Source organism: Setaria italica, chromosome II (assembly GCF_000263155.2).
Source record: "Setaria italica strain Yugu1 chromosome II, Setaria_italica_v2.0, whole genome shotgun sequence".
NCBI lineage: Eukaryota > Viridiplantae > Streptophyta > Magnoliopsida > Poales > Poaceae > Setaria > Setaria italica.
This window is the reverse complement of record NC_028451.1, coordinates 47,236,437-47,259,512: the sequence shown is the minus strand read 5'-3', so window position 1 is coordinate 47,259,512 and position 23,076 is coordinate 47,236,437. Positions and strand designations below refer to the sequence as shown.

General features: G+C 44.8%; 2 protein-coding genes across 7 annotated transcripts; one reads left to right on the top strand and one right to left on the bottom strand.

The window, feature by feature from the left end:
- Positions 1 to 3,931: 3,931 nt before the first annotated feature.
- Positions 3,932 to 13,053, bottom strand: LOC101758457 (protein transport protein SEC31 homolog B). 6 transcript variants are annotated; one of them, XM_022823924.1, is made up of 22 exons: positions 12,552 to 13,053; positions 12,420 to 12,477; positions 12,206 to 12,328; positions 11,445 to 11,544; positions 11,308 to 11,344; positions 11,107 to 11,212; positions 10,793 to 10,850; positions 10,589 to 10,686; positions 10,368 to 10,487; positions 9,868 to 9,910; positions 9,367 to 9,494; positions 9,164 to 9,291; positions 8,569 to 9,085; positions 8,390 to 8,482; positions 7,511 to 7,696; positions 7,227 to 7,437; positions 6,273 to 6,394; positions 6,010 to 6,153; positions 5,435 to 5,566; positions 5,063 to 5,354; positions 4,573 to 4,811; positions 3,932 to 4,444 (listed from the first exon to the last, which is right to left on the bottom strand). In XM_022823924.1, exons 1-22 carry the CDS (start codon positions 12,869 to 12,871, stop codon positions 4,352 to 4,354), a joined length of 3,348 nt encoding a protein of 1,115 aa, XP_022679659.1. In that variant the 5' UTR covers positions 12,872 to 13,053; the 3' UTR covers positions 3,932 to 4,351. The 6 variants fall into 6 exon arrangements, with proteins under 6 accessions (XP_022679659.1, XP_022679657.1, XP_004958547.1 ...); XM_022823922.1 differs by having other exon boundaries at positions 6,010 to 6,156; positions 12,552 to 13,052; XM_004958490.4 differs by having other exon boundaries at positions 6,273 to 6,379; positions 12,552 to 13,052.
- Positions 13,054 to 15,150: 2,097 nt separating this feature from the next.
- On the top strand, positions 15,151 to 15,759 carry LOC101765502. Its single transcript, XM_004959806.1, has one exon. The coding sequence runs from the start codon at positions 15,151 to 15,153 to the stop codon at positions 15,757 to 15,759; it is 609 nt and encodes a 202-aa protein (XP_004959863.1).
- The last annotated feature ends 7,317 nt before the right edge of the window (positions 15,760 to 23,076 follow it).

Sequence of the window (23,076 nt, the reverse complement as noted above, 5' to 3'; positions counted from 1 at the left end):
CTCTCGTGAATGTGTGTGGTGTGATCATGCCGTTTGGCTTTTGCCTCTATGGACGTCCCTTTTGGTTTCGAGCATGACTTCTTATCCACTCGCCACTTCATTTTGCAGCTTTCAGTTCCGAAGGTGTATCGTGACCCCATGAAAGCAGAAATGTGTGTGGCGTATATGTTGGGCTTCTTCTTTTTTTAAGAAAAAAAATCAGATTGAAGGCTTTGATTTTCAAGTGCCTATGAAAAATATTGGGTTTTATAGGTTTATTAATTATTGCATTATCCGAATTCTGTTGATGACGATGAAAGGATGTGCTGCTGAGTCACTTATAAGTCCCTTGATTTTTTTTTTCGTGATGGGATATCCTGAATTTCATGATCGAAGCAGAAAAAAAATTTACATGCCGTGTTGCTGTTAATGGTTGATCGTGCATCCCGGCTCTTATGTCTATTACGTACTTGTTTTCCCGTGTTTGTAACAGTGCTGAACTGAAAGAAACTCCACGAGAGACAGATCTTCTCACCGAGTAATCATCACCACATCGGAGTTTCCAGAATCTTCGCGTCCGAAAGGGATGCGAGCTGTTGCTTGGGCATCAGAAAGCAAGGGGTGACTTTTTAACACTGCACGTAAGCAGAGCGTTTCGCTTGGATCCTGAGGAACCAGGAACTGAGGCCTATCCATCCGCTTCAAGAGCCACAAACAAACAATACTTCCGGCGATCCGAAACCGAGGCCTTTCTGTGGTTCATTGCAACTGGCAAAAGCCAGCTTAGAGCTGAATCATGTGTGCTCCAACATGAGGCAGCAAGCTTTCTTCTTGAAACTTGCACTCGTTGCTTCTCTTCGTTGTTTAGCATTTCTAGAACTGCTCTACTTCAGTCCCAAAGGAAACAGGAAAAAAAAAAGTGATCTGTCATTTCTCGGCAACGAACATTAGAAAAATTTCGAAAGTAAGCTTTGACAACATGCAGTTTTGCACGGGATGAAATTAAGCTTTGGGGTTTGTACATCGCCGGTCCTGTTTGACCCATTCTGTTCTTGATCGGCTGCATTTTGTCAAACATCTCTTCAACATTTCTTTTACCAAATATTAAAAGTGCTTGACCTTCCTGGTGCTGTTCAGAGAGAATCCTAGATATTTCGATCGCTAGATTAGAACGGATAGATGGATCATGGAGAAATCCAAGTGCCATTACAATAGCCATTTACCCAAGGTGCTGCATGTGGGGGTCCATGTGCCATCCATCTGCAGTACATCTGCAAGAATGCCTCTGCTCCTGCCCTGCCCTTCAGTTTTCTTTCATGCATAGCAAAGATCACTGACAGTCTGACACCGTGCCAACAAACAATTAGTTCCTCACAAATTGCTAGCAAGTCAAATTGTACTTGTGATCGCTTTGGGATCCAGGACTGCATCACTGGAGCACTTTTGCTGCAAGCAACCGAGTTGGTGCTAAAATATTCCCCCAGATCAACATGCCGAGAGCCAGTACACGGTGTGGTACTGCCGTGACCATCAACGTCTGCTCCGCCGGCAGCTAAGAACTGTTACCAGCTGAGCCAAGTGCCATGGCTCTGCAGCAATCCGGCCAGTGTGGTAGGGGCAAGCCGGGACCGGTGGTTGAGCTGAGGATAAACTAGTGCTGTACAGCTTGGAGCTGAGGAGGACGAGGAGATCAGAAGCAGGGGATGATCCCTGTTGCCTCATCAATGCTAATCCCGATGCTTAGCGCTTGACGGTGTAGCATCATGTCTCGTAATTAATAATGAACGGCTATGTGCGTTCGCGCAGAGGCCGGAATATATTCATGCTCCGCTGTCTAGAAAACGCAACAGGTTAGGAGGGTAGAGCAGCATCAAGCTGGTACAGTGCTGGTACTATACTAAGTCCATGGATTTGGATGTTCCTGATGACATAAACCTGATTGGATTAAGATAAAGCTGCCGACCTAACGCTGCCACCAGTGAGACCCTGTACATGACATGACAAGGAATGGATTGGGATTGGGACTGGATTGCATCAGCAGCAGCAGCAGCAGCAAATAATTCGTTGTGGGAATCAGGATAAGTTGGTGGTTTATTGGGTGGTTCTTGGGGCGCTAAGCTGTTATTAGTATATGATGATGGCTGCTTGCTTTGGTCCCCAGCTCTTGGATGGGTAGGAGGACAGTTGAAACCACCGGGGGCAGGCAGCTTTCCTTTCTGTGCTCCGGTGGGGGCTACTGGTTCCTCCGCTGGTGTCTGGCTGCCGGCGGCGCTGGATTCTTGTTCGCCCTTTTCGCATTTAGGACGGCACGTAACTGTCTGTCCAACACAGCAATCGGAATGCACCTATCCAGAAATATAACTGCACTTGCACTTGCAGTCAGGTACTTGACGGTGCTATTGTTGTCAGTGCCTCACTGGGTGTTTGTCCAGCTGGACGATTTTGTGACTACCATTCAGAGCTGATGAACCTAGTATACATTGTGCATTCATTCTTCAGAATTTTTTAAAAAAAAATGAGAACCTAATGCAGATTCCAAATCATCACGAAATAATGGTAGCAAAATAGCAGAAAAAGATCCCAAGTCAGTGTGCCTCGCTACCACTATCTGCATCATTACGGGTATCTGCATATTTTCTGTTGTCACAACAGGCACGCACCAACCAGGAAACCAGTGTTCCCTTCATCAGGTACACCAACACAAATAATGTCCCGATAATACTCCATTCCAAATTGTAGGTCGTTTTGACTTTTCTGGATTCATAAATATTATTATGCATGTAGACATACACTATATCTAAGTGCATAGTATAAACTATGCACCTAGAAAAACTAAAACTACCTGTAATTTGGAACGTGGAGGGAATAATTGATAAGGGAAGGGGAGGCGATCAAATGCTCGTAGGAGAACGGTAGGGCCGTGGGCTGGCTCGCTCATGGCCTACAGGGGTAGGGGAATTTGAGAGCATTAACCTAAGACAAGTGCATCAGGGAATGCCAGGTTTGAGCAGGCCAAGTTGGCGTGTCGTCGAACTGGCAGCGCACATGCTACGCGATGCTAGTTCGTAGGGGTCTTTGATGCTGAATTGCTGATGCAGATGCTAACTGAAACTGAAACTGAAGGCGTATCAGAGTCGAAACCACTGGGTGCGCGTTGCTAATGGGAAGTGGATTATGAGCAGTACGAGTAGTAGTGATTAGTAAAGAATTGCTCCTCGAACAGCATAGGGCTTATTCCTGGGTGGCCGAGCCCATCCGGGTGGTTCGTGGAGCAGGGAGCAAGCAACGAAGCGCGCACGCCGAGGCCATGGCCATGTGAGGCGGCCGTGGACGGCGGGAGGCGCCCAGCGGTGTGGCCTGGGTGGGAAGAGAGGGGGAGGAGAGGAGAATTTCCCTCGAGGGGGTGTCGGAAGTTGACCGGAGCACATTCGCAGCGCGCAATCATTCGGAGCTGGCGAATCTAACGGGCCACGCCACACGCTGCAAGTCATATGGCTAGGGGTCTGGATGAGAGAGGAGCCGAATGAATGTGCCTGGGCGTGGTGAAGTGGTGAATCTTCCGAGAACTTCTCTCTGGTAGTGTCTCACACACAGCCAGTCTGCCACGCACGGATTTCGCAACTGGGGACTGGAGAAGGCAGCAGCAGTAAATTTAGGCTGTGTAATGATCCGATTACGTTTATTACCTTCTGCAAGTTTGCAAGGATCGGTGAACATTAACTGAAACTGAAATCTTCACAATTAGGATCTCTGGGTGCAGAGGATCGCAGAACAATTGTGCGCAGTGTTGCTTCCAAATATTAGTGCAGTACTGCGAAGTCACGAAACACCGTCACAAGGTTGATGCACGAAAGGCGTAAACGGGAACTCGGACGAAAATGGAAACACATACTCGCTGCTATATGCTGCGAATGCACCCTCTGGAATCACTTTGGTCCGTCCAAGCAACATATAAAATCTAAGATTCTGAGAAATTTATTGATTTCTGTTCGCGGTACAAAAGAACAGGCCATTGTCCATCGTATTTTGATCATAGAGTTCTTCCACTGTCAAAAGTGTTTAAAGTTAAAAAAGATAATCAACCAGCTATAACACAGACTAAGTTGCCTCATACAATTAACATCCAAAACCATCAATCCAACACCTGATCATCTTACCAAGAAATGTCGAAAAAGAAAACTATTATCAAAATGTATAACAGCACCGAAGTAACAGACCACTTTCACCAAGCTTAAGGCAGAATCGGGAGACCTGAACAAAGAAGCAGGATAACACCCCTGTGCTGGCGAACCCACTGAATTGCTAAAACTAACATCTCTGACAAGCAGAAAATGTGTATACAGGACTGGCTGCAGGAGAAAGCCACACAGGTTTACATTCTGAAGTTCTGCCGTGTCTTGATCATACGCTTCAATGCCGCAAGCCAAAAGTTGCACTCATCCCAGTCACTTGTTGTCAAGATTACCTGACACCATTCAACAGTCGTCAATGGTTAGAATCAGACACAATAAAAAATAGCATCCATCCACTTGTAACAGAACATAGGAAAAAGAGACTCTACAAAAACTAATAGCACGAATGAATAAAATGTACCTGGAGGTGCATCGCCGTGGCAAAATCACTACTATCAAGTGCACTGCACAGCTGAATGAGTTTTGATGAAACATTTGGAGATATGTCGCCACTATTTAGTTTGGCAAACAATGCCCCTATTTTCCTTGAATTGTCTTCGATTTCACGCTTTTTTGCTTGAGTAGCTTGTGAACCCCCAAGGGCTTTGGATGTCTCATCAAACAATCTGGTCAATGTTGCAATAACAGGCCTCAATTCACCTGCAAAACACAATCAGAAAAGTCAATACCACGTTTCCTAGAAGCATAAGGTATTTATTTGGTACAACTGAAATGTAGAACCAATCAAATCACATAACAGGTCAGGGGACAAAATGTTCCTCAAAACCAGAATAGCATAAATAAGCTTATTTAGCATGAACATGATGAGTCTTGTAGAATACTTTACAGGCAAATGAAACAAGAAATCCAATAACAACGAATATAAGCCCGTGTATCTGCATTCCACATACCAGACACCTTAGATGTATCAGCTGTCTGCACAGTCGGGGGAGGTGCAGGAGGAGCTGCTTGTGCCTGTGCTTGTGCCTGTGCCTGTGCCTGTGCCTGTGTTGGACTTGAGGGCTGCGCAGGACTCAAGCCAGGCCTCTGAACAAAGCCTTGATTGGTTGATGGCATAAACCTGGCCGTTGAGTTAGTTGCAGCAGAATGGGGAAACATCTGGTTAGGGACCGTTCCTGGTACAGAGGCAGTAGGACCAAGAGAAGGGACTGGTGGAGTAGAATATGGCTGGTTTGCAGCAGGCTGTATAAACCAGAGATCAGTTTTTAATTTAATTGATATAATGCAAACAGATGGTAAAACTAAGTGAGCATTATATCTACCATGTAAAGCTGGGAACCCAAGGTATTAGGTTGGTGATATTGTTCTGCGTTTTTCAGACCCATTGGGTTTGCAGGAGTAAATGTCTTTACTGTTTGCGGTGGTGCCTGTACAGGAGCAGAACCTTGTGGTAGCTGCAAAAGAAAACAAACAGTTATGGTAAGCATGCACAAATAATATGGGGAGAACAAAGCGCCCACTAACTTCACATGAAGTGAAAATAAGTTTGTCAAAGTAGGATATACTTCAGCAACAAAAGCTACAAACACATGGGGTCTTCCATGTCCAGATATGACACATCATATCCAACATTATATTTAGATCTTTCATTCAAAGCACAGTACGGGAAACACAAATGGAAACTTCATTTGATATTCCACTGTCTCACAGACATGTGGCACAAGGAAATGTCAGTGAGACAGGAGGCAAATTCGCTCATATTCCCATATAACATACTAAACACCCCCCCCCCCCCCACCACCACACCCTGAGCAATCATACTGCCTAGGGTAGTTCTCATATATGAAACATGATACTCGAGAACTAAAAAAGAAAAAGGGTTTCCTGAATCACATACCTGAGAGCTGATCGGTGCACTTGGTGGAACAAACATTTGAAATTGTGGTTGAGGTTGATATGGGTTGTTGTATGCAAAGGCTGCATTAGATTGTTGAGGGTAACCATCTGAATATGTGCTACTATGCAGATTATACGATTGTACCTGCTGTTTGCGGAAGTCAGAACATTAGTTTGCAAAATCAACATCTCCAGCAAACATATTACTAGTTTATTCCTACAACAATGGAAATTTGAACTAGGAAACAATTTACAAGAGGAAACCTGGTGAAGATTCTGAGGCTGGTCTTGGGTGATATAACTATGATTTGTGACATAGGGGGAACTGGCGCCAGTACTACCAGACAAAGAACTCCTAGCAGCATCATTCTCTGGAAAGTGTACCTCTAATCAACAATATGATATAAAATCGCATGTCTCATCATCAATATGTTAGCACAAAGGAAACATGATTTTACTCTGCGACATAAAAGTGAAACAGAAAACTGTATTGTGCTGTAAATTTAAATGCAATACCTACATCTCAGATGCATAGAGTATTAAAGTAAAACTTTGTGCAAAAATTTTAAACCAAGGTAGTTCACTTATTTGCTGAGGCATGTAAGCAAAAGAGAAAAGTTTAAAAGAGTCAAGGGAAAATGTATTGTTGATACCTTCACTACTTAAAACATTTGAGTTGGTGGTTGTGATAGGTTCTCCCAGGATCTTCCGCAGACTGGTCTTTGTGTGTATATGGATGTGGTATGGTGGATCTTTTCATGGAAGTGTTACTTTAATTCAAATGAATTATGATATTAACAATACCTCATGATACATAGCCACATTAAAATTTGTATGATTAATGAATCAAATACTTATGCTTATTTGAGATCTGTTGTGATTCGCAGGCATTTGACAATAACAAGTTCAAAATTTTAAGTTCTGGCAGCAGGATTAAAGAAAGTAATACTTTAGCCAAAAGCTGAAGGAACTAGCAAGACACTTGACAGCAAACTGAAACACCAAAGACAACAGGATAAAACACTTTAGATTTATACTACAGTGAGGTGATGAAAGGTGTTAGATGGCCAAAGCTTTTCAATACGCTTGGAGCAAATGCCTCACTCAACAGTCAACACAATAATGCGAATCTATAAACCAGTGAAAATGCATAAAAAATTAAACCAACAGGAAACAGCAAGAAAACCAAATCAAGTGATTCTATAAGTTTGTGCCAACCTTCTGTAGAAAGTGCAATTCTATCTCTCAAAATTGCCAGCTCATGTGAATGCTCATCTGATCCCAACAGTTTCAAATACTCCATTGCAGTCTTAAGAAGACCTTGACTGGCCAACAGTTCAGCATAGTTCTCAACAAGCTTAGAAAGTGACGCGCTAAATCTCTTGTGGCCTGTAGCAAGGGCGAGAGTAATGGTCTTTTCCATCAAATCCTGCAAACACTAGTCGATTACAAACTGTTGGGAGAAAGCCATGGGGCAATGAACTTTTAGTATCCAATTATACCTGGAGAAGATCAACATAAGTCTGCCCCCCATCTTCAGACTTCAAGTTGCGAGACCATATTTCCACAGCTTTGTCAATATTTCCAGCACAGATGTAACAGAGAGTTGCAGCTAGTGTATCTCCAACACTCAGGAGTCTAGATGCAAGTGTGTCACACAAAACATTCCATTCCTCTTTCCGCGCAAACTGTTGCAAGTTAACAGCTACATAAGCTTTCAAATACAAGCAAATACTGGCTATACCATAAATTTGGAACTGAAAAGTCACCAACCCAGCTACCCCTGTTTCACTGTTTATCTAGAGAACAACAATTACTATATTCGGTATACCACCAAAATTTGTTCGATAAGGATTTAATTTCAGCTAGGCCAGAGCAAAATGGTTAGGCAGGGTGGTCAGATAGGCCCACTTTTCCTATGTGAGTACCCTACCCGAAAAAAGGGATGTAAAATCATCAAATGTTCACCTGCCACTGTTTTAACACTGCTGCTCCAGTTTAAGTCATTGCATTACATGGGGACCCAAGTACCCAACTCATGAACCATGCAGACCTGAGCTAACTTCCAAAAAGCCAGTATTTTCCATCCATCTAACAGACCCACCGAATTTTCATAACTAGGACTATACATTAGTACCAACATTGTGGTAACACGCATCAGACAAATGCCTCTAAATCAGTTCAGTCTTAAGTAAATACATGAGAAACAACGAAAAAACGCAACAGCACTTTAGGCCCATCTATGAAAGCTTGAAACCATCATTGGAGTAATTTTTCTAGATCAGAAGATATCACAAAAAAACACACACAAATTGGTTGAACAAGAGGCAAAGTTGCAACTTGCAATACGCCAATACATCCAATGTCTTAAAGGCACTTACTGTGCACAGTAGCGCAAGAGTTTCTTTCCACGAACTTAGTGGCCAAGTACTCACGAAACTCATTAAATCATTGCCCACCATAGCAGAAACAACCTGAGTTTGAAACAAATAAATAAGGATACTTATCAAATGTATACCTAAAATAAAATAGGGATATTAAATAGAGAATACAATTAAACCTTTAAGTAGGGCGAGATACTCTTTCTAAGATACTGATTTCTTGTGCTTTCCCATAGAGCAGAACCACCAGCATGGGCAATAACCAGAGCATCAGCCATACGATTTGCAGCAAGGCACTGGTTAACTGCACCTTTGTAGTCTCCAACAACCAATGCATGTTGAATGCTCTTGTCAATTGATGGATCAGATGGCACAACATCTCCAGGTATTTCCTGCTCTATCTGTTCACCATTTGTAGAAATTGATTCTTCAGCTAAGCTAGCCTCTGAAGGTTGAGGGTTATTGAAAAAATCATCCCCGTTATCGACAAGAAATTGAGCATCCGCATTATCGGTTGCTGTGCCATGATCAAGATTAAGTGTATCCGCCAATGTTTGGCTCAGTTCATCAGTTGAATCCACAGTTGGTGCCTGAGGCGGTTCAAAGCCAAGATGAGCAAGTAATTTTGTCCTTGCAACATCCCCATCCTCAAACATAACCCTTAAGAAGCCCCATGTTTCTCTCTCCTCATCAGATCTGCTCAAAACATGCATATCATAGAGTTAGTTATCATGCAAAGGTTAGGGAATGTTCTACTAAAGGGTAAGCGCATACAATGATTCTTGTGATTTTTTTTCACACAGAGCACGCAGCGAACTCTTGTCACCATTCTGTATAGCAGCTTCAAATTCAGTTGACCGGCTCACCAAACTTTGCTCAATCACCAAATTGTGTACATGCACCTATAAATATATGTATATATTAACACAGGAACTTGAAAAGAAGAATAAAGCAGGGAAGCAAATAAGAAAACAAACCTCAGAAGTAGACGCTTGTGCGCCTTGGGTGGGTGCTGCTGGATGGAAAGCAACAAGTTTACCACCAAAGCCAAAAGATGCACCAGTGGGGCATTTCAACCATTTTGGAGCTGGAGCTCTTGGACATGCTGAATATATGTTATTATTGGTCATCAGATGAATCATATCAAAGATGGTATGCACAACATTATAGCTAGCACAATAGTAACTGCTGAGGTTATTGAGTTGATACTCTATATAGACTAAAGAAATAGTATAAGCTTTTCATTCAGTGATTATTGGTCAGTGGTGATGACCTAAAAGCCCAATGTATCGCAGCAATTTTGCTCAAATCCAAGTTCGGACATAGAAAAAAATGATTAATACGTGGCATTCAGCCTTGTCATGAAATGATGGAAGTTTACTTTCAGACAATGGATGTACACAAGATCAAAGGCAATAATCTAATTGAAAATTTGGTTATCCTAGAAGTGTAAACAACCCGCAGTATGCTAAATGTACCTGGGGCACCACCAGCATCACCAGCTGCATAAAGTCCAGAGAACTGTAAAAGATAAATAAATTTAGGGTATCTAGCTTTGTATGCCAAAAAAAACATGAAAGTACGTTCAGACCCACAAATACTATAATGTGGTGAAGGATGAAGTCAATTTGATAGCAGCAGAGGTATACAGAGTAAGGAAGGTATTATGCTGTGTTTAGCTTGGCAACTTCTTAGGCTAATCAAGCAAGGTACTTTGAGAGGTATACAGAGCCGAGGCGCAATAGTTGGATTATACTAGAACTCTATTTAGGACAAACAAACCATATAAAAATGTCACCCTACTTTAAGGATGATAGCAGGCAACAGCTAATAAAATTGTCCATGCAGTATATTATGAAATCAGACACCAGGTCCCGAAAATTGGGTGACAATTTGATAGTAAACTCAAATTCCCAAAACAATTTAACAACTGATATTCAACGTATATTCCGAAGTTGAAAATCATAGCTCTCATTACCTCTAGGTTGTATATACCAATTTTCCCATCAAACGAGGATGCTGCTATGACGCCTGGAATTTTTCGATACCAGTGAAGGTCAAAATTCCAATTATCGCTGGTTGGTAGCTCACTAATAATCTGTAAAAAATAATATGATGAAGGCACGGTAAGAAAACAAGTAAAGCATATCAGGAAACAATGTAAGTACTTTGCTTTGAGATGTTTAATTTGTAATATACCTCTCCACTAACAGTATCCCAGCATATTGTTCTATTGTCTTTGGAACATGTAAGCAAGAACGAACTGTCGTAAGGGCACCAGGACATAGCAATCACGCCTGGTCAATGGAAAAAAACACGGATAGAATAAGAAAAAAGTATAAGCAATTTGCGTATATCCGCAAGCACTAGAAAAAAATCCATGAATAAAAGGAGAGAAGAAACCTTTTGAATGGCCAACAAATTCTCTTACGGGTGAAATGGTCTTCCTCACATCCCAAACCTGTGAATATATGAGCAATAATAATATGATATTGATGTAAACGAAGAAAATACTCAGCATAATAAATTTTGTGGTGTGAACTTGTAGGAACACCACTGCATTGCCACCCTTTACTTGGAAAATAACGAAATGACAAGTTGAGTCCAAAAAGATAAAGTAGAAAATTTGTCTATTTGAGTATAGGAGAGGCTCAAATGGAGAAGGTTAGTAAGATACATTTTTATTTGGGGGTGTGAAGTTAAGAAAAGGTAATTACTCTCAGTGAGGGTGAGCTATCGTCATCTGATGCAACAATCAGTTGGGTGGACATGTCTGGGTTCCATTGAAGAACAGAGGATTTCCTTCTAATAGAATCTGAAAAGCTGTTCAACAGTTTAAATTTATTAATCCAAACCACAGATTGTATCAGTAAGAGATCATGAAAGTGCAGAAGTAACTCGACAGCTACCATAATTACCTAGTCAGTGGTTTCTGGTTCCTTAAATCCCAAACAACTGCAGGGCAAAAAAAATTTATCAGATATGACAATTACAAGTCCAAGTGACAGTAATTTATAGGTAAACCTACAGCAGAAGCAACCACAGTTTCCTTTACCTGTCATCCCATTAGTAGATGTGGTTGCTAATATATGTTGAAACTTGGGATTCCAGGATAAACAAGAGATTTCTGCTTGGGCGCTGGAACCAACACTCTGCTAGAATTACAAGAATCATTAGAAACTAGTAAAGTTTTAGCAAAATAATGTCACCAAAAAATGGTGCCATAATTGAAAGATTTAAATAACACTAAATGGCTTATAAAGTGGTTTACAACTCTGCTACATACAACTAAACCTCAGATTCAATGCAGTCTTAATAACATAATCCTATCGAGCATGTAAAATAACATGCAAGCTCATGAAAAATAGGGTGGGAGATGCACAATCTGTCTGCAGCAAGCTAACATTAAGGATCTACAAATAGATTTGTTTGGCCTCTAACAAACAACTAGTGTAACACAGGTGGAAAAATTGAGGTCATAAAAGCTACAGCTATAATTTTATTTAGACAGTCAAACAACCCCCAGTTTCATCCCTGCATCAAATAGAATTGCCAGTTCTGCTTGTACTGAAAACTAAATAAGAAACACGAATGCTACTTCATTATACTAAAAGTATGGTTGTCTGAAAAATGGCATAATCATGCTAGGGCAGCCGTAAGCACACAACATGGAATCATGTTTTCCATGAAATGAAAGCACTTCTGAATCAATATAAGTAGAGAGTAGCGAAACCACACATCTCACAAGTTACCCATCAGGTCACAAATGCTCAATCCTCTTGTATGATAATAAGCTCTGTGCAAAATAACAAGTACCTTGAGTGGTGGGTACACTACTGGCTCGACTGGGTTCTTGAGATCCCAGATGCAAAGCTCCCCCTGCTCAGCCCCTGAAGCGAGCCGATTCGGCGTGAGCTCGCTAAACTCCAATCCACAAACCTGCAAAGCCAACATAAACGCAATCAGCACACGACGCCAATCCCATCAGGACACCAGGCACGCAAACCTAACAATCCAGCCCCACACTCACCGCCCCGGTGTGCTTCTCCAGCCGCGCGACCATAGCATCCTCCGCTTTCCCCTCGGAGCTGAAACAGCGGCAATTCAATCAGAGCGAGAGCAGATCTCGAGTGTGGAACGGGCGAGGGAGGCGGATCCGGACCTGATCATGCTCAGCGGGTTCCACACGGCGACGGAGCCGTCGCTGAGGCCTCCGGCGAGGAGGCCCAGCGCGTAGGAGTCACCCTCCACCGCGCCCGGGCGCGACCAGGAGAGGCGGTTGAAGCGGTCCGGGGAAGGCGCGGAGGCGAGGAGCGGGAGGTCCGGGGAGTCGGACTGGAAGTCGAGGCGGAAGATCTCGATGTTGGCGGACGCGGAGAAGCTGATGTCGACGGCGCCGCTCATGGTGCCGGCGGCGAGGTACGGCGCGTCCGGCGCCAGCGCCGTCAGCGCCGCCCGCTGCGCGCTCTTGATGCACGCCATCGCAGGCGAGACCGCGCAGATCTGGGCGCGCGCGCGCTCTCGAGCTCGCCCAGGGCAGGGGCGTTGCGTTGCACGGATCGGAGGAATTGCGGGGGCGATCTGGAGGCGAGACCGCGAGAGGGAGAAGAAGAGAGGTGGTGGTGCGGCGGGAGAGGGTTGGGGACTTGGGTCGAATCGGTGCGGATCTGATCGGGTTAAAGGGGGGTTTGCGTTTGCCCTGCTGCGTGCTGGCAGTGGCAGGCGTGATTTGGAAGCCTTCGGCCGCGTCATTACGAGTGATCACAACTGTTGGTTTCATCGAACGCGTTGCTGTGTGCCGTTAGATCTGAGGATGATGCATCAGCGCGATAGCGCCTACGTGCAACCTCAAACTTTTGAATCATGTTAATTCAGTTTCAATTTCTTACAAATAAATCAGTATATGAAGAACATATCCATATGTTAATTGTTTTGCTAAAGGCTTTCTTCGTGGTATAATACACTAAAGGTAAGTGCATATATCACAATGTTCGATAATCATCAATTATACGATCAACACTTAGCTCTCTACTCATAGCATGAGGAAGAATAATGAACTCTAAAATAAAGTTTGTACTAGTATATGCATGCAAATTTACTAAGATTGCCCCTTTATCACTCCATAAGCCTAGTTGGAGCTAGGCGCCCAGACACCGTCATGGCATCATCGCATGCTCTTAGTTGTTGTTGCATCAGTGACATCTGAACCTCGACTCCATCTATCTGAGAGGTGGTGCTAAGAACACCACATACCCATCATTAACATGGACATCTTAAAATCTAGTCTTAATTATAGTTTTTTTCTTATTAAACCATCGTATTCTCTTTTTTTATCAATAAAGACATGAATGCTGTCACATCATTAGGAGAAAGAAGAGACTCGAGTGCGAGCGTTAGCACCAATTCTAAAGATTAAGATGATGGCAATAAGTATGCACAATCATACTGGTTGCTCCGATTTATCCTCATCACGTCCTCTTATAGATTATTGGATGTCTATTGAAAAAATATACTACATTGGTTACCCGGTATCTATGGTATCCTGTTACACTTTTTCTTATTGATCAATGTAAATGCAATTTCCTTCTAAATAATGTAAATGCAATTCAACCTACCTCTAACGGCACACCTAGTGTTGGTACCATGTATACACTGTTGTGTAACAGTGTAAGGCATCCATCTTTGTTCTCCACTTGGGGATTTGTTGATTTTCTTTGAAGTCTGCATCAAATTTGAAATCATCTGATTTTTTCATCGAAAAGGGGCACCATTCATGTACAAATTCAGCGTAAAGATCGGTAGTCAAGAACTTTTAGCACTTAGAGCCTGTTTGGCTCCCACGTGCTAAAGTTTAGCACATGTCACATTGGATGTTTGGATGCTAATTAGGAGTGTAAACATAGGCTAATTATAAAATTAATTGCATAGATGGAGTCTAATTCGCGAGACGAATCTATTAAGCCTAATTAGTTCATGATTTGACAACGTGGTGCTACAGTAACCATTTGCTAGTGATGGATTAATTAGGCTTAATAGATTCGTCTCGCGAATTAGCGTAGGGGTTCTACAATTAGTTTTATAATTAGCTCATATTTAATTCTCCTAATTAGCATCTGAACATCTGATGTGACACTGCTAAAGTTTAGCATCTAGTATCCAAACACCCTAGTTTCTTCGAGAGAGAGGAAGACCTCGAGCATTAAAAAAAAAAAAGACACACGGCTGGACCAAGGACGACTAGAAGTAGGCCCAATAAAATTGCAACCCACGCCCACGCAAAGGCCTTCCAGCTTTCGTATCTCGGCCCATTATCAAGTCACTAACCGCCATCACCCATCAGGCTCAAGTGCTCACTGCTCAGTCGCATTTGCACCGTGGCGGCGTGGCACTGGCACACACTTGCATGGGGGCGCTCACATGCACGGATTTGAGGCAGACCTGCCTGAGCAGCAGTTAGCAGATCTGTCAGCACGCGATCCCGCCGCCCGCCGAGTGCCGACATGACACGCCGCTCTCGACTTCCCCCATACTGCCGTGGCGAGCCTCTTGGTTGACAACACGGTCGAGGTCGGCCATACATGCAGACCGCATAGAAACGTGGCAAGCCGGCGCGACGGCACGACACGAGCATGCGTGCGCCTAGCCCCGCTCGCATTTATAAGCAGCGCCGCCCCTTCACCTGCAAGCTCGCTATTGCGGCCGCCGTCGTCCACAGGACTCGCGAGCGAAGTGTGTAGAGAACAGAGCAGGAAATTGAAACCATGGGTGAAGAGTGCAAGGAAGCCGCCGGCGGCGCCGGCGCTGGCCGTGCCGCCGTGGAGGGCCCCGTCGACCCGGCCGACTCGGCGAAGCTGTACGAGGACGTGCCCCCGATGCCGCTGATGGCGCTCAACCACATATCCCGCCTGTGCAAGTCCGTCGACGACTCCGTCCGGTTCTACGTCAAGGCCCTCGGCTTCGTCCTCATCCACCGCCCGCCGGCTCTCGACTTCTCCGGCGCATGGCTGTTCAACTACGGGGTGGGCATCCACCTCGTCCAGCGCGACGACGCGCGGAGGGCCCCCGACGTGAGCCCCGCCGGCGAGCTGGACCCCATGGACAACCACATCTCGTTCCAGTGCGAGGACATGGGGATGATGGAGCGGCGGCTGCGGGAGATGCGGATCAGGTACATGAAGCGGACCATCAACGAGGAGGAGGGCTCCCCCATCGACCAGCTCTTCTTCAAGGACCCCGACGGGTTCATGATCGAGATCTGCAACTGCGAGAACCTCGAGCTCGTCCCCGCCGGCGCCCTCGGACGCCTCAGGCTCCCGCGCGACCGCCACAACCCGCCCGTCCGGATGGTCGACGGCGGCGGCGGCGAGTAGGAGGCGAACGCCCGGGGCGTGGCCGTGCCATGCCGCTCGCGTTTTTTCCTTTGCGTGCCCGGCCCGGTGCTCACGAGAAACTCGACCAAGTTAGTAGTAGCTAGCGTCGTGCTGTTTCAGTGCTTCTGAAGCATGTTTAATTTCGCATCGAGAGTTCGGAGTTTTGAGCTGAGAGTTTTTCCTCTCAGGCAGCCGTTGAGGACGTTTTCTGCCGGCGGTGGCTGCGACTGCGACACATTCCACCACACCAACTTCCTGGCGAGGCGGAAGGCCACGCAGTTCGCAGGCGAACCTGCGGCACTCTTCTTCGCCGAGGTCAAGGCCCTTGATCTGAGCTCCTCTGTCCTTTTCTCCGAACCCTGATCGCGCCCGGGGTTTCTCCGAACCTGAGGCATTTTCCTTTTGGCAGGGAGCTTGAAAGCGGGCAATCGGAGCTTGAAAGTGTACACTGTTTGTGCTTGCGGACAGTATGAATGGAAAATAATGTTTGATTGTGTTCATATTGTCCACTGCTTAATTTTTTCCCTGTCCATTTATTTGGTTTGTTTTCTGTTATGAGATTGGTGATCTGGGATCATAGTTGCATGGGTAATTTTCTTATTCCATTGCTCATGTGGCCTATTTATGCCTTTTTGTGTTATCTCAGCATGTGTTTATTGTATCCATCCTCCTTGAGGATGTAGGAGGGTGCCAGGCCATGGTCTTTTGGCCTGAGTTATTGTTCTGAAAAACTTTTCTTTCTATGTATAATGAAAGGCAGAGCTCCTGCCAATTTGCTTAAAAGAAAGGGTAATTTTCTTATTCCATAGGACAAAGGATATAAGAGTAGATGTCAGTGTCAACACATGGATCATGAAATCCTCTTTTGATATGTGCCAACACTGTTTCAGGAAGAGACCATCGGAACCATCGAGCCCTGGGGGTTTATCAATTGGCAAAATTCTTGATCACTTTTCTCGAGCCCTGGGGTTATCAATTGGCAAAATTCTTGATCACTTTTCTCGAACAACGTAGAAGAGTTGCGTGTCATTTCATTAAGATAGATAAAAAGAGAGTACATAGAGAGGGGAGGCCTCATACTTAGGTACCAAACACACCTAAAGACTCACACAACACAATACCCATCACCCCTAAAAGGACTTTCAGAAGCGCCACACACAAACAGGAAGGACCAGACCAAACAGCACCCAGCCTAAGCTGCTGGAGCAAGCAACTCACTGAGTTTAGAAGCTCCGACCAAGCACCATCAGGTGCTTTCATTCCTTATAGCCTGAAGGAGCACCTGGGTGTTAGGGAGAGAGCCTTCAAATACACAGCAGTTTCGATGCTTCCAAATCTCCCCAGAATGATAAGTGAGTTTAGGCCCTTGCGCCATTCCTTTGGAGCAGCTTTGATTAGTTTGCCTCACCAAGCTGAGAAACTAGTAGCATCGGCCGGCACATCAACAACAAGATTCAGATGTGAGAACACCAAAGACCATATTTGTCTTGTAACACGTGATAACAGTAAATGGGGGGTTATTTCTTGCTCTTGATCACAGAGCAAGCAGGCTGAGGGATGTTGCAGTCCCCTACTGGCCAGCCTGTTAGCAGTCCAAAGTCTCTATTTGATGGCCAGCCAAATGAAAAACTTGCAGCGTAGAGAGATCCAACTTCTCCAAATTTCTTTTCCATGGAATAAATTTAATGGAGCCTTTTTTATTAATGATCTGAGAGGCAACCTAAGATGTCACATGACTGTACCAGGTCATCAAGTTTAAAAATCATGCTAGGACTATCTGAAGTGCCCATCCTATTTTTGAAAACACAAACAAAATTGCAACCTTCTCTCGTGATCACTAACTAGCTTTCCATCCCAAGTTCCTAAAGTGATGATTGTATTCATTCTTCATCATTTTGTTGCAACTGAATGGAAGAAGTTTGTGCCTTCATCCCCAAAAGTTTCCCAGTTGACAGTGCACCTTTTTCTCCAATACTCGGAGTTTGACTGTTTGAGAATGTGTTTTTTTTTCAGGATGTTTCTAAAGTTCCTCTTTGGGGTATAAAGAGACCTCTGCTCCTCCAACTTATCCAAAGCAGCAAGAATATCATTAGATTCTTGTATCACTTTGCTGAAATGGGTGATTCATTTACTCCATCTTGTAAGTACTCTTCTGAGCAATTTGATCTAGGCTGAGATTAAAAGGTGGCACTTTGGCACTTTCGCTAGCTCTGACTTGGGAGTTCCAGCCTTCCAGTTACACTCTACTACTTCCATGGAGTCAGGGTGATCCCCAAAACTTCTCAAACTGAACAAATTGAGGGGGGACCTTAATTAAAAGTGTCTCGCTGTAGCCAGATCAGCGCAACTCAGTGCAGTAGAAATGGACGTCCAGTGGTATGTATGCAGCTCAGTCAACCTACAAGGCTTAGTTCCTGGGGCGCAAAGAACTTTTCATCTGTTTGGAATTTGGAAACTTCTCACTGAATCTAATGTAAAACCTTTTTGCATGGTTTGCTTTGCACGAAAAGAATATTTCCATCTTGAAACTAAGGGTGGTGTAGCGAACATGACCCTATTAGACCATAGTTTGTGATTTTGATGATTGAGTGACAATATAGCCATTAGGACTAATGCTTTGTCTAGCATGTACCTTATAGGTTTTCTAGATCCCAAGAATGTAAACCAAATCATGGCAAGGTCCAAATGATGGTATTCTTGACATCCAAATCATGGTATTCGAGTATCCAAGCTATGATATTTAAGTGACCAAGCCATGGTCTCTAGGATTATTCTATGGTATTGAAGCATCCAAATTCGAGACCATCCAAATGACCGTATCTGTGGTGCTTGCATTGGACGAGTTGGAATGAAAAATGCACCATCGGATGTTCTGATGCCCCACTTGAGAAGCATCGGAGCAACCATCGAAGCAATTGGTACACTGCGAAGAAGTTAAGTCAAAGTCATACCATCGAATGTTTCGATGGCCACTTTTCTAGTAGCGTCGGAGCAATTGCTAGAACTGAATGGAGAAACCCTAGACCACCGGATATTCTGATGCTAGGTCAAGGAAGACATCGGACGAAGCATATTTTCTTTGAGAAGTTCCAGAGAGGTTTTGGGCAAAAATTCTTCACCACCGGATGATCCGACGGTGCATCGGATGAAGCGTCGGAAGAAGCATCGGATGAATTTTGATGCGTCAGAGAGAAAATTGGGCACGGGGAGGCTAACGGCTAGCAGCACCGGATGTTCCAATGCCTACCAAAATACTACCATCGGAACATCCAATGGTACTCTTTTTCACTAGTCATTGAAGCAACGTCTCTTTGAGCCCTTGGGGCTATTTATACCCCCACCACTTACCCATTTGGAGTTGCTGGAGTATCCAGGGATGCCTTGAAGATCATGACTCATCAAGAACACATCATGCCACCAAAAGTGCTTAAGTGAGCCATCAAAGGCTTAGCACAAGCTTAGGAGAGTGATTAGTGTTAGGATAGGCCTAGAAAAGTGAGAGAGCAAGGTGTGCCAACCTTGTGATCAGGTTCTTGAGTGAACAAGTGTACAAGAGGTGTGCCGGCACCTTGAAGCCTTGGTGGCTTGCCGGCAAGTCTTCGACCCTCCGGCTTGGTGTGGAGCGGCGTCGACAACCTTGTGCGGGAGACGTGGAGATCCCCTTCCTTCATGGAGAAGCTCCTTAGTGGAGACGGCATCAAGGTGACCGAGAGACTTGGCATGAGCCTTAGTGGTCGAGCCTTTGGACGTGGACTTGGTGACTGGGAAGCAATACTCTTGTGTGAGTGCTTCAACAACGTTGATTAGTGGTGTCTTAGTGCCTACCGATACCACAAGATAAATTCTTGTGTCAAGAGTTCGCTTCCCTTCGTCCCCTCTTTTACGTTTCCGCATTTCATACTTGCAATTTGTGTGCCTTTATTTTTCTAGAGTAGTATCTTGATATGATTGGCTATAGGTTGTAAAACTCTTTGGGATAAGAGTTTTACACATCTAGATAGTATGATCTAGTTCATATTTTGATGCAAATAGTGGAAGCCACATGTTAAGTTTTTAAGTTTGCCTAATTTACCCCCTCCCCCTCTTAGGCTACGAGCACCGATTCCTTTCACGTGGGAGCAAAATCCTCTCCGTACAGTGTGCACTATGCCAAAGAGATTTAGAAAATTCTTTCCACTTATTTTTTAATAACCTTTTCCACTTGTTAATTGAGCAGAATACAATAATTTCAACAATGGAGGAGGAGCTCAAATCAATCTAGATTCTGATTGGCTGCCATCTTTATATCTGGTGGAATGTACAGAAGGAAGTGAATTGGCAAATTTTTGAGGGGCAACACAAGGATCAGATATAGGCAGGCAATGCTGACAACATAAGACGTGGAGTGGTTTCAACTTATAAAGGAGGAAGAACCGAGAACGGGAAGCTATCGGCCTGTTCGGTAGTGCTGGCTGCAGCGCTGCTGCTGCTGCAGCGCCAGCCGCTCACTGTGTTGAATGCTAGCTGCACAACTGTGCAGCCAACACTACCGAACAGGCCGTATATATATGGCAACTGTAGCACGCCAGCACTAGCTAGTGGCTGTAATTTTGTCTTATTCCTTTTTTTTTGTGTTTTCTGTGATCTAGCGGCGGCCAGTTTCTTGGTCTTCATGCCATTTTCATCTTAAGTTCCTTGATCAGCTTGGGCTGCCGGAGTGTAAACCTGGACGTTATTGCTGATCTCTGTTAATGAAACAGCAGTCGACTTGTACTTGATAAATTGAGCATATTTTTGGCTCTACTATGGCCCAATTTCAGTGTAAGCATATATTTTTGGTTCTACGATGTACAAACTCAATTGGTTTTCTTTCATCGTACTGTACTTGGGAATGGCGCTGCAGCGATGGTGATCTTTGCTCGTTGTACTTAGTCAAACGCGTTTGAAATTTGAATGCACTGTGATTGCACGAGGCAGGCATGACTTTCCTTTTCCTTTATTTTTTTAAAAAGAAACCTTTTTCTTTTCTATTTCCCATGCTGCTGAAATTTATTTTCTTTTCGGAGAGAAAATTTCTTCGGAAACGATGGGATGGGTCCAAGTCGAACACGTGTCTCTGTTTGAGGTGGGTGTGGAATCCACGCCATCTAAGGAAAATACTCTACAGGGATTTTTCTTGATTTTCAAATCCCTTCCACCGTAGGATTTTTTTTTCCGAAACCCTAAGACACGGGCGTCCGGGCTCTGAGAAAAAATCGGACGCCTCGCTGGCTCTGGAAAGGCACGTGGATCCTTCCCCTCCACATCCATCGTTTCCAGCACCTTCTCCCGTAAAAAAGCCAACTAATCTTTCTACGCCACACACCCATTCCCCTCTCTCTCGCGCGAGTTCGTGGGTGGGCAAGCGGCGGCAGGAGCGGGGTCCAGCGCGGGCAGGCCGCGGCCACGAGGCCTTCCCACGGCGCGACAACCTGCGATGCGCCACCTCCCGGCCTACGACGGCGCCTTCCCGCATCCAGTCCCAGGTTAGTGGTGCCACCTCAGGCAGCTCCGACCCCGGCGGTGTTGGTGACCGACACGAACTGCTTCGGCATGGGCGGCGACCCTCCGACGAGAGAGCGGTGGTGGAGATGGAGGTGGAGGTCCCTCTCCCCCAGCTCCTCCTCCCTTTCCCCCGATTGAGGTGGGTGGCAGACGCAGACCGAGCAGCGCGGCGCAACACAATGAGTGAGAGGGCGGTGCGCGGAGAGCTCATCCGTCGTGACATGATGAGAAGATGGTGCACGGCGAGCTCGCGACCTCGTCTCCCTCCTCTAGATGTGCAACACATAGGGAGTGCTCTGGTCGGAAGTGGAGTCAGATCTGTTGGTGTTGATTTAAGTAATAGGATGGCAACGACGGCATGACCTGGTGCGTGGAATATGCTGTTGCGATATGTTATTTCTAGGTGTTACACTATATCATTTTGTATGTTGCAATAGGTGATTTTGAATGTTTCAAACCTTTTCCTTTGATATTGCAATATGAGGATTTTTTTTGTTGCGCTCTTTCTTGATGTTGCATAAGATGCTCTACAATGTTTCAATGGTCAATTTTGCAAAGTTGTGATCCTTTTGAAGATATTCAGATCAGATATTATTCGAGATTTTCTATTCGAAATGTTGCAACTTATGATTTTTATTGTTGCAATGTGTCTGTTTTGAATGTTGCAAGGCCATCCGAGATGTTTCATGCACGTAAAGGTGTTGCAAATTTATCTTCTTATGAATGTTGAGTGAAATATGACGAAATGCTGCGCAGGGGATTTTTTATCCTATAAAGAGATGGATGGCGTGCATGAGTTCCAAAACTATTTTTAGTGCATGTGTTTCATGTTGCAAGTGTTAATTTTTGATGTTTCCATAATTATTTTTCAATGTTGCGATGGAGCATCCGATAAAAAAATTATCGAACGTCCGGACACTAGCATGTCCGTTTTTTTAGCCCTCTCCCCGTCACTGTTTGGCTGCTGTTAGCCCAACCCGATACCACCGTTGGCCGGCTGCTGTTGCTGAACCAAGCTCCGCCCGGCCATACCGTGGCCCATGCCGCAACCGCGCGTGCTGGTCACGACGCTGCCGCAGCGCAAGCGGACAGTCCGGCCGGCCCCTCCTCGCCTGTGCCGTCTCTGCTCGACAGCGCACCGCCGCCTTGCCTCAGCCTTATCTTCCCAAGCCATTGCCGCAAGCCTCTCTCTCCCGCTGTTCTTTCTCGCATGAGCGAGCAAGCAGCTGTGGCTGCTCAAATCGCCAGCACCTGCAGCCTTCACACACTGTCAGTATGTCACACACTTCCAGTTTCCAAGAAACCTTCGAACTTCTCATGCACTTCTTATACATGATAGCCAGAAATGTTTTCTACGTACACTGTCAGTATGTCACTATAGATGAGAAAAATCACGGCAAGGCAAGGAAAACGGTTAAGCATATACATTTCCATTTAAAAATATGAATGGTAAACATTAACTGCTCATCCGAGAGGGGGGGAGAGTTTGAAGTCAGCCAACAGATATTGACTAATCCATAACATCATGAAACAGTTATTGATTTGTTCGAGAGAGAAAAACAGTTATCGCTCTACAACAGTAACGAAGAAACAATCAGTTTGAACAATCCATTTAGCATCAGTAAGCCCATCGCAGGTGCTCCAGCCCCCAAGCCCGAGCACATGAACATCTCAATTTTCCAGCAGGATCTATTGAAATTAGTAAGTACGGAGTAATAGTCACCAGAGAATCAGATCGAGCCACCTCACAAATCCACAGATCGACGGAAGCCCAGCACGAGTCGCGGGAGGCTA

Bases quoted from the DNA above. Each gene is read 5' to 3' on its own strand.
- LOC101758457 (XM_022823922.1), bottom strand. From the start codon at position 12,871: ATGGCGTGCATCAAGAGCGCGCAGCGGGCGGCGCTGACGGCGCTGGCG. The intron at 9,086-9,163 runs GTATGCGCTTAC...TGTTTTGAGCAG, and splicing joins AAAAAATCACAAGAATCATT to ATCTGATGAGGAGAGAGAAA. The intron at 5,567-6,009 runs GTATGTGATTCA...TTTCTTTTGCAG, and splicing joins GTGCACCGATCAGCTCTCAG to CTACCACAAGGTTCTGCTCC.
- LOC101765502 (XM_004959806.1), top strand. From the start codon at position 15,151: ATGGGTGAAGAGTGCAAGGAAGCCGCCGGCGGCGCCGGCGCTGGCCGT.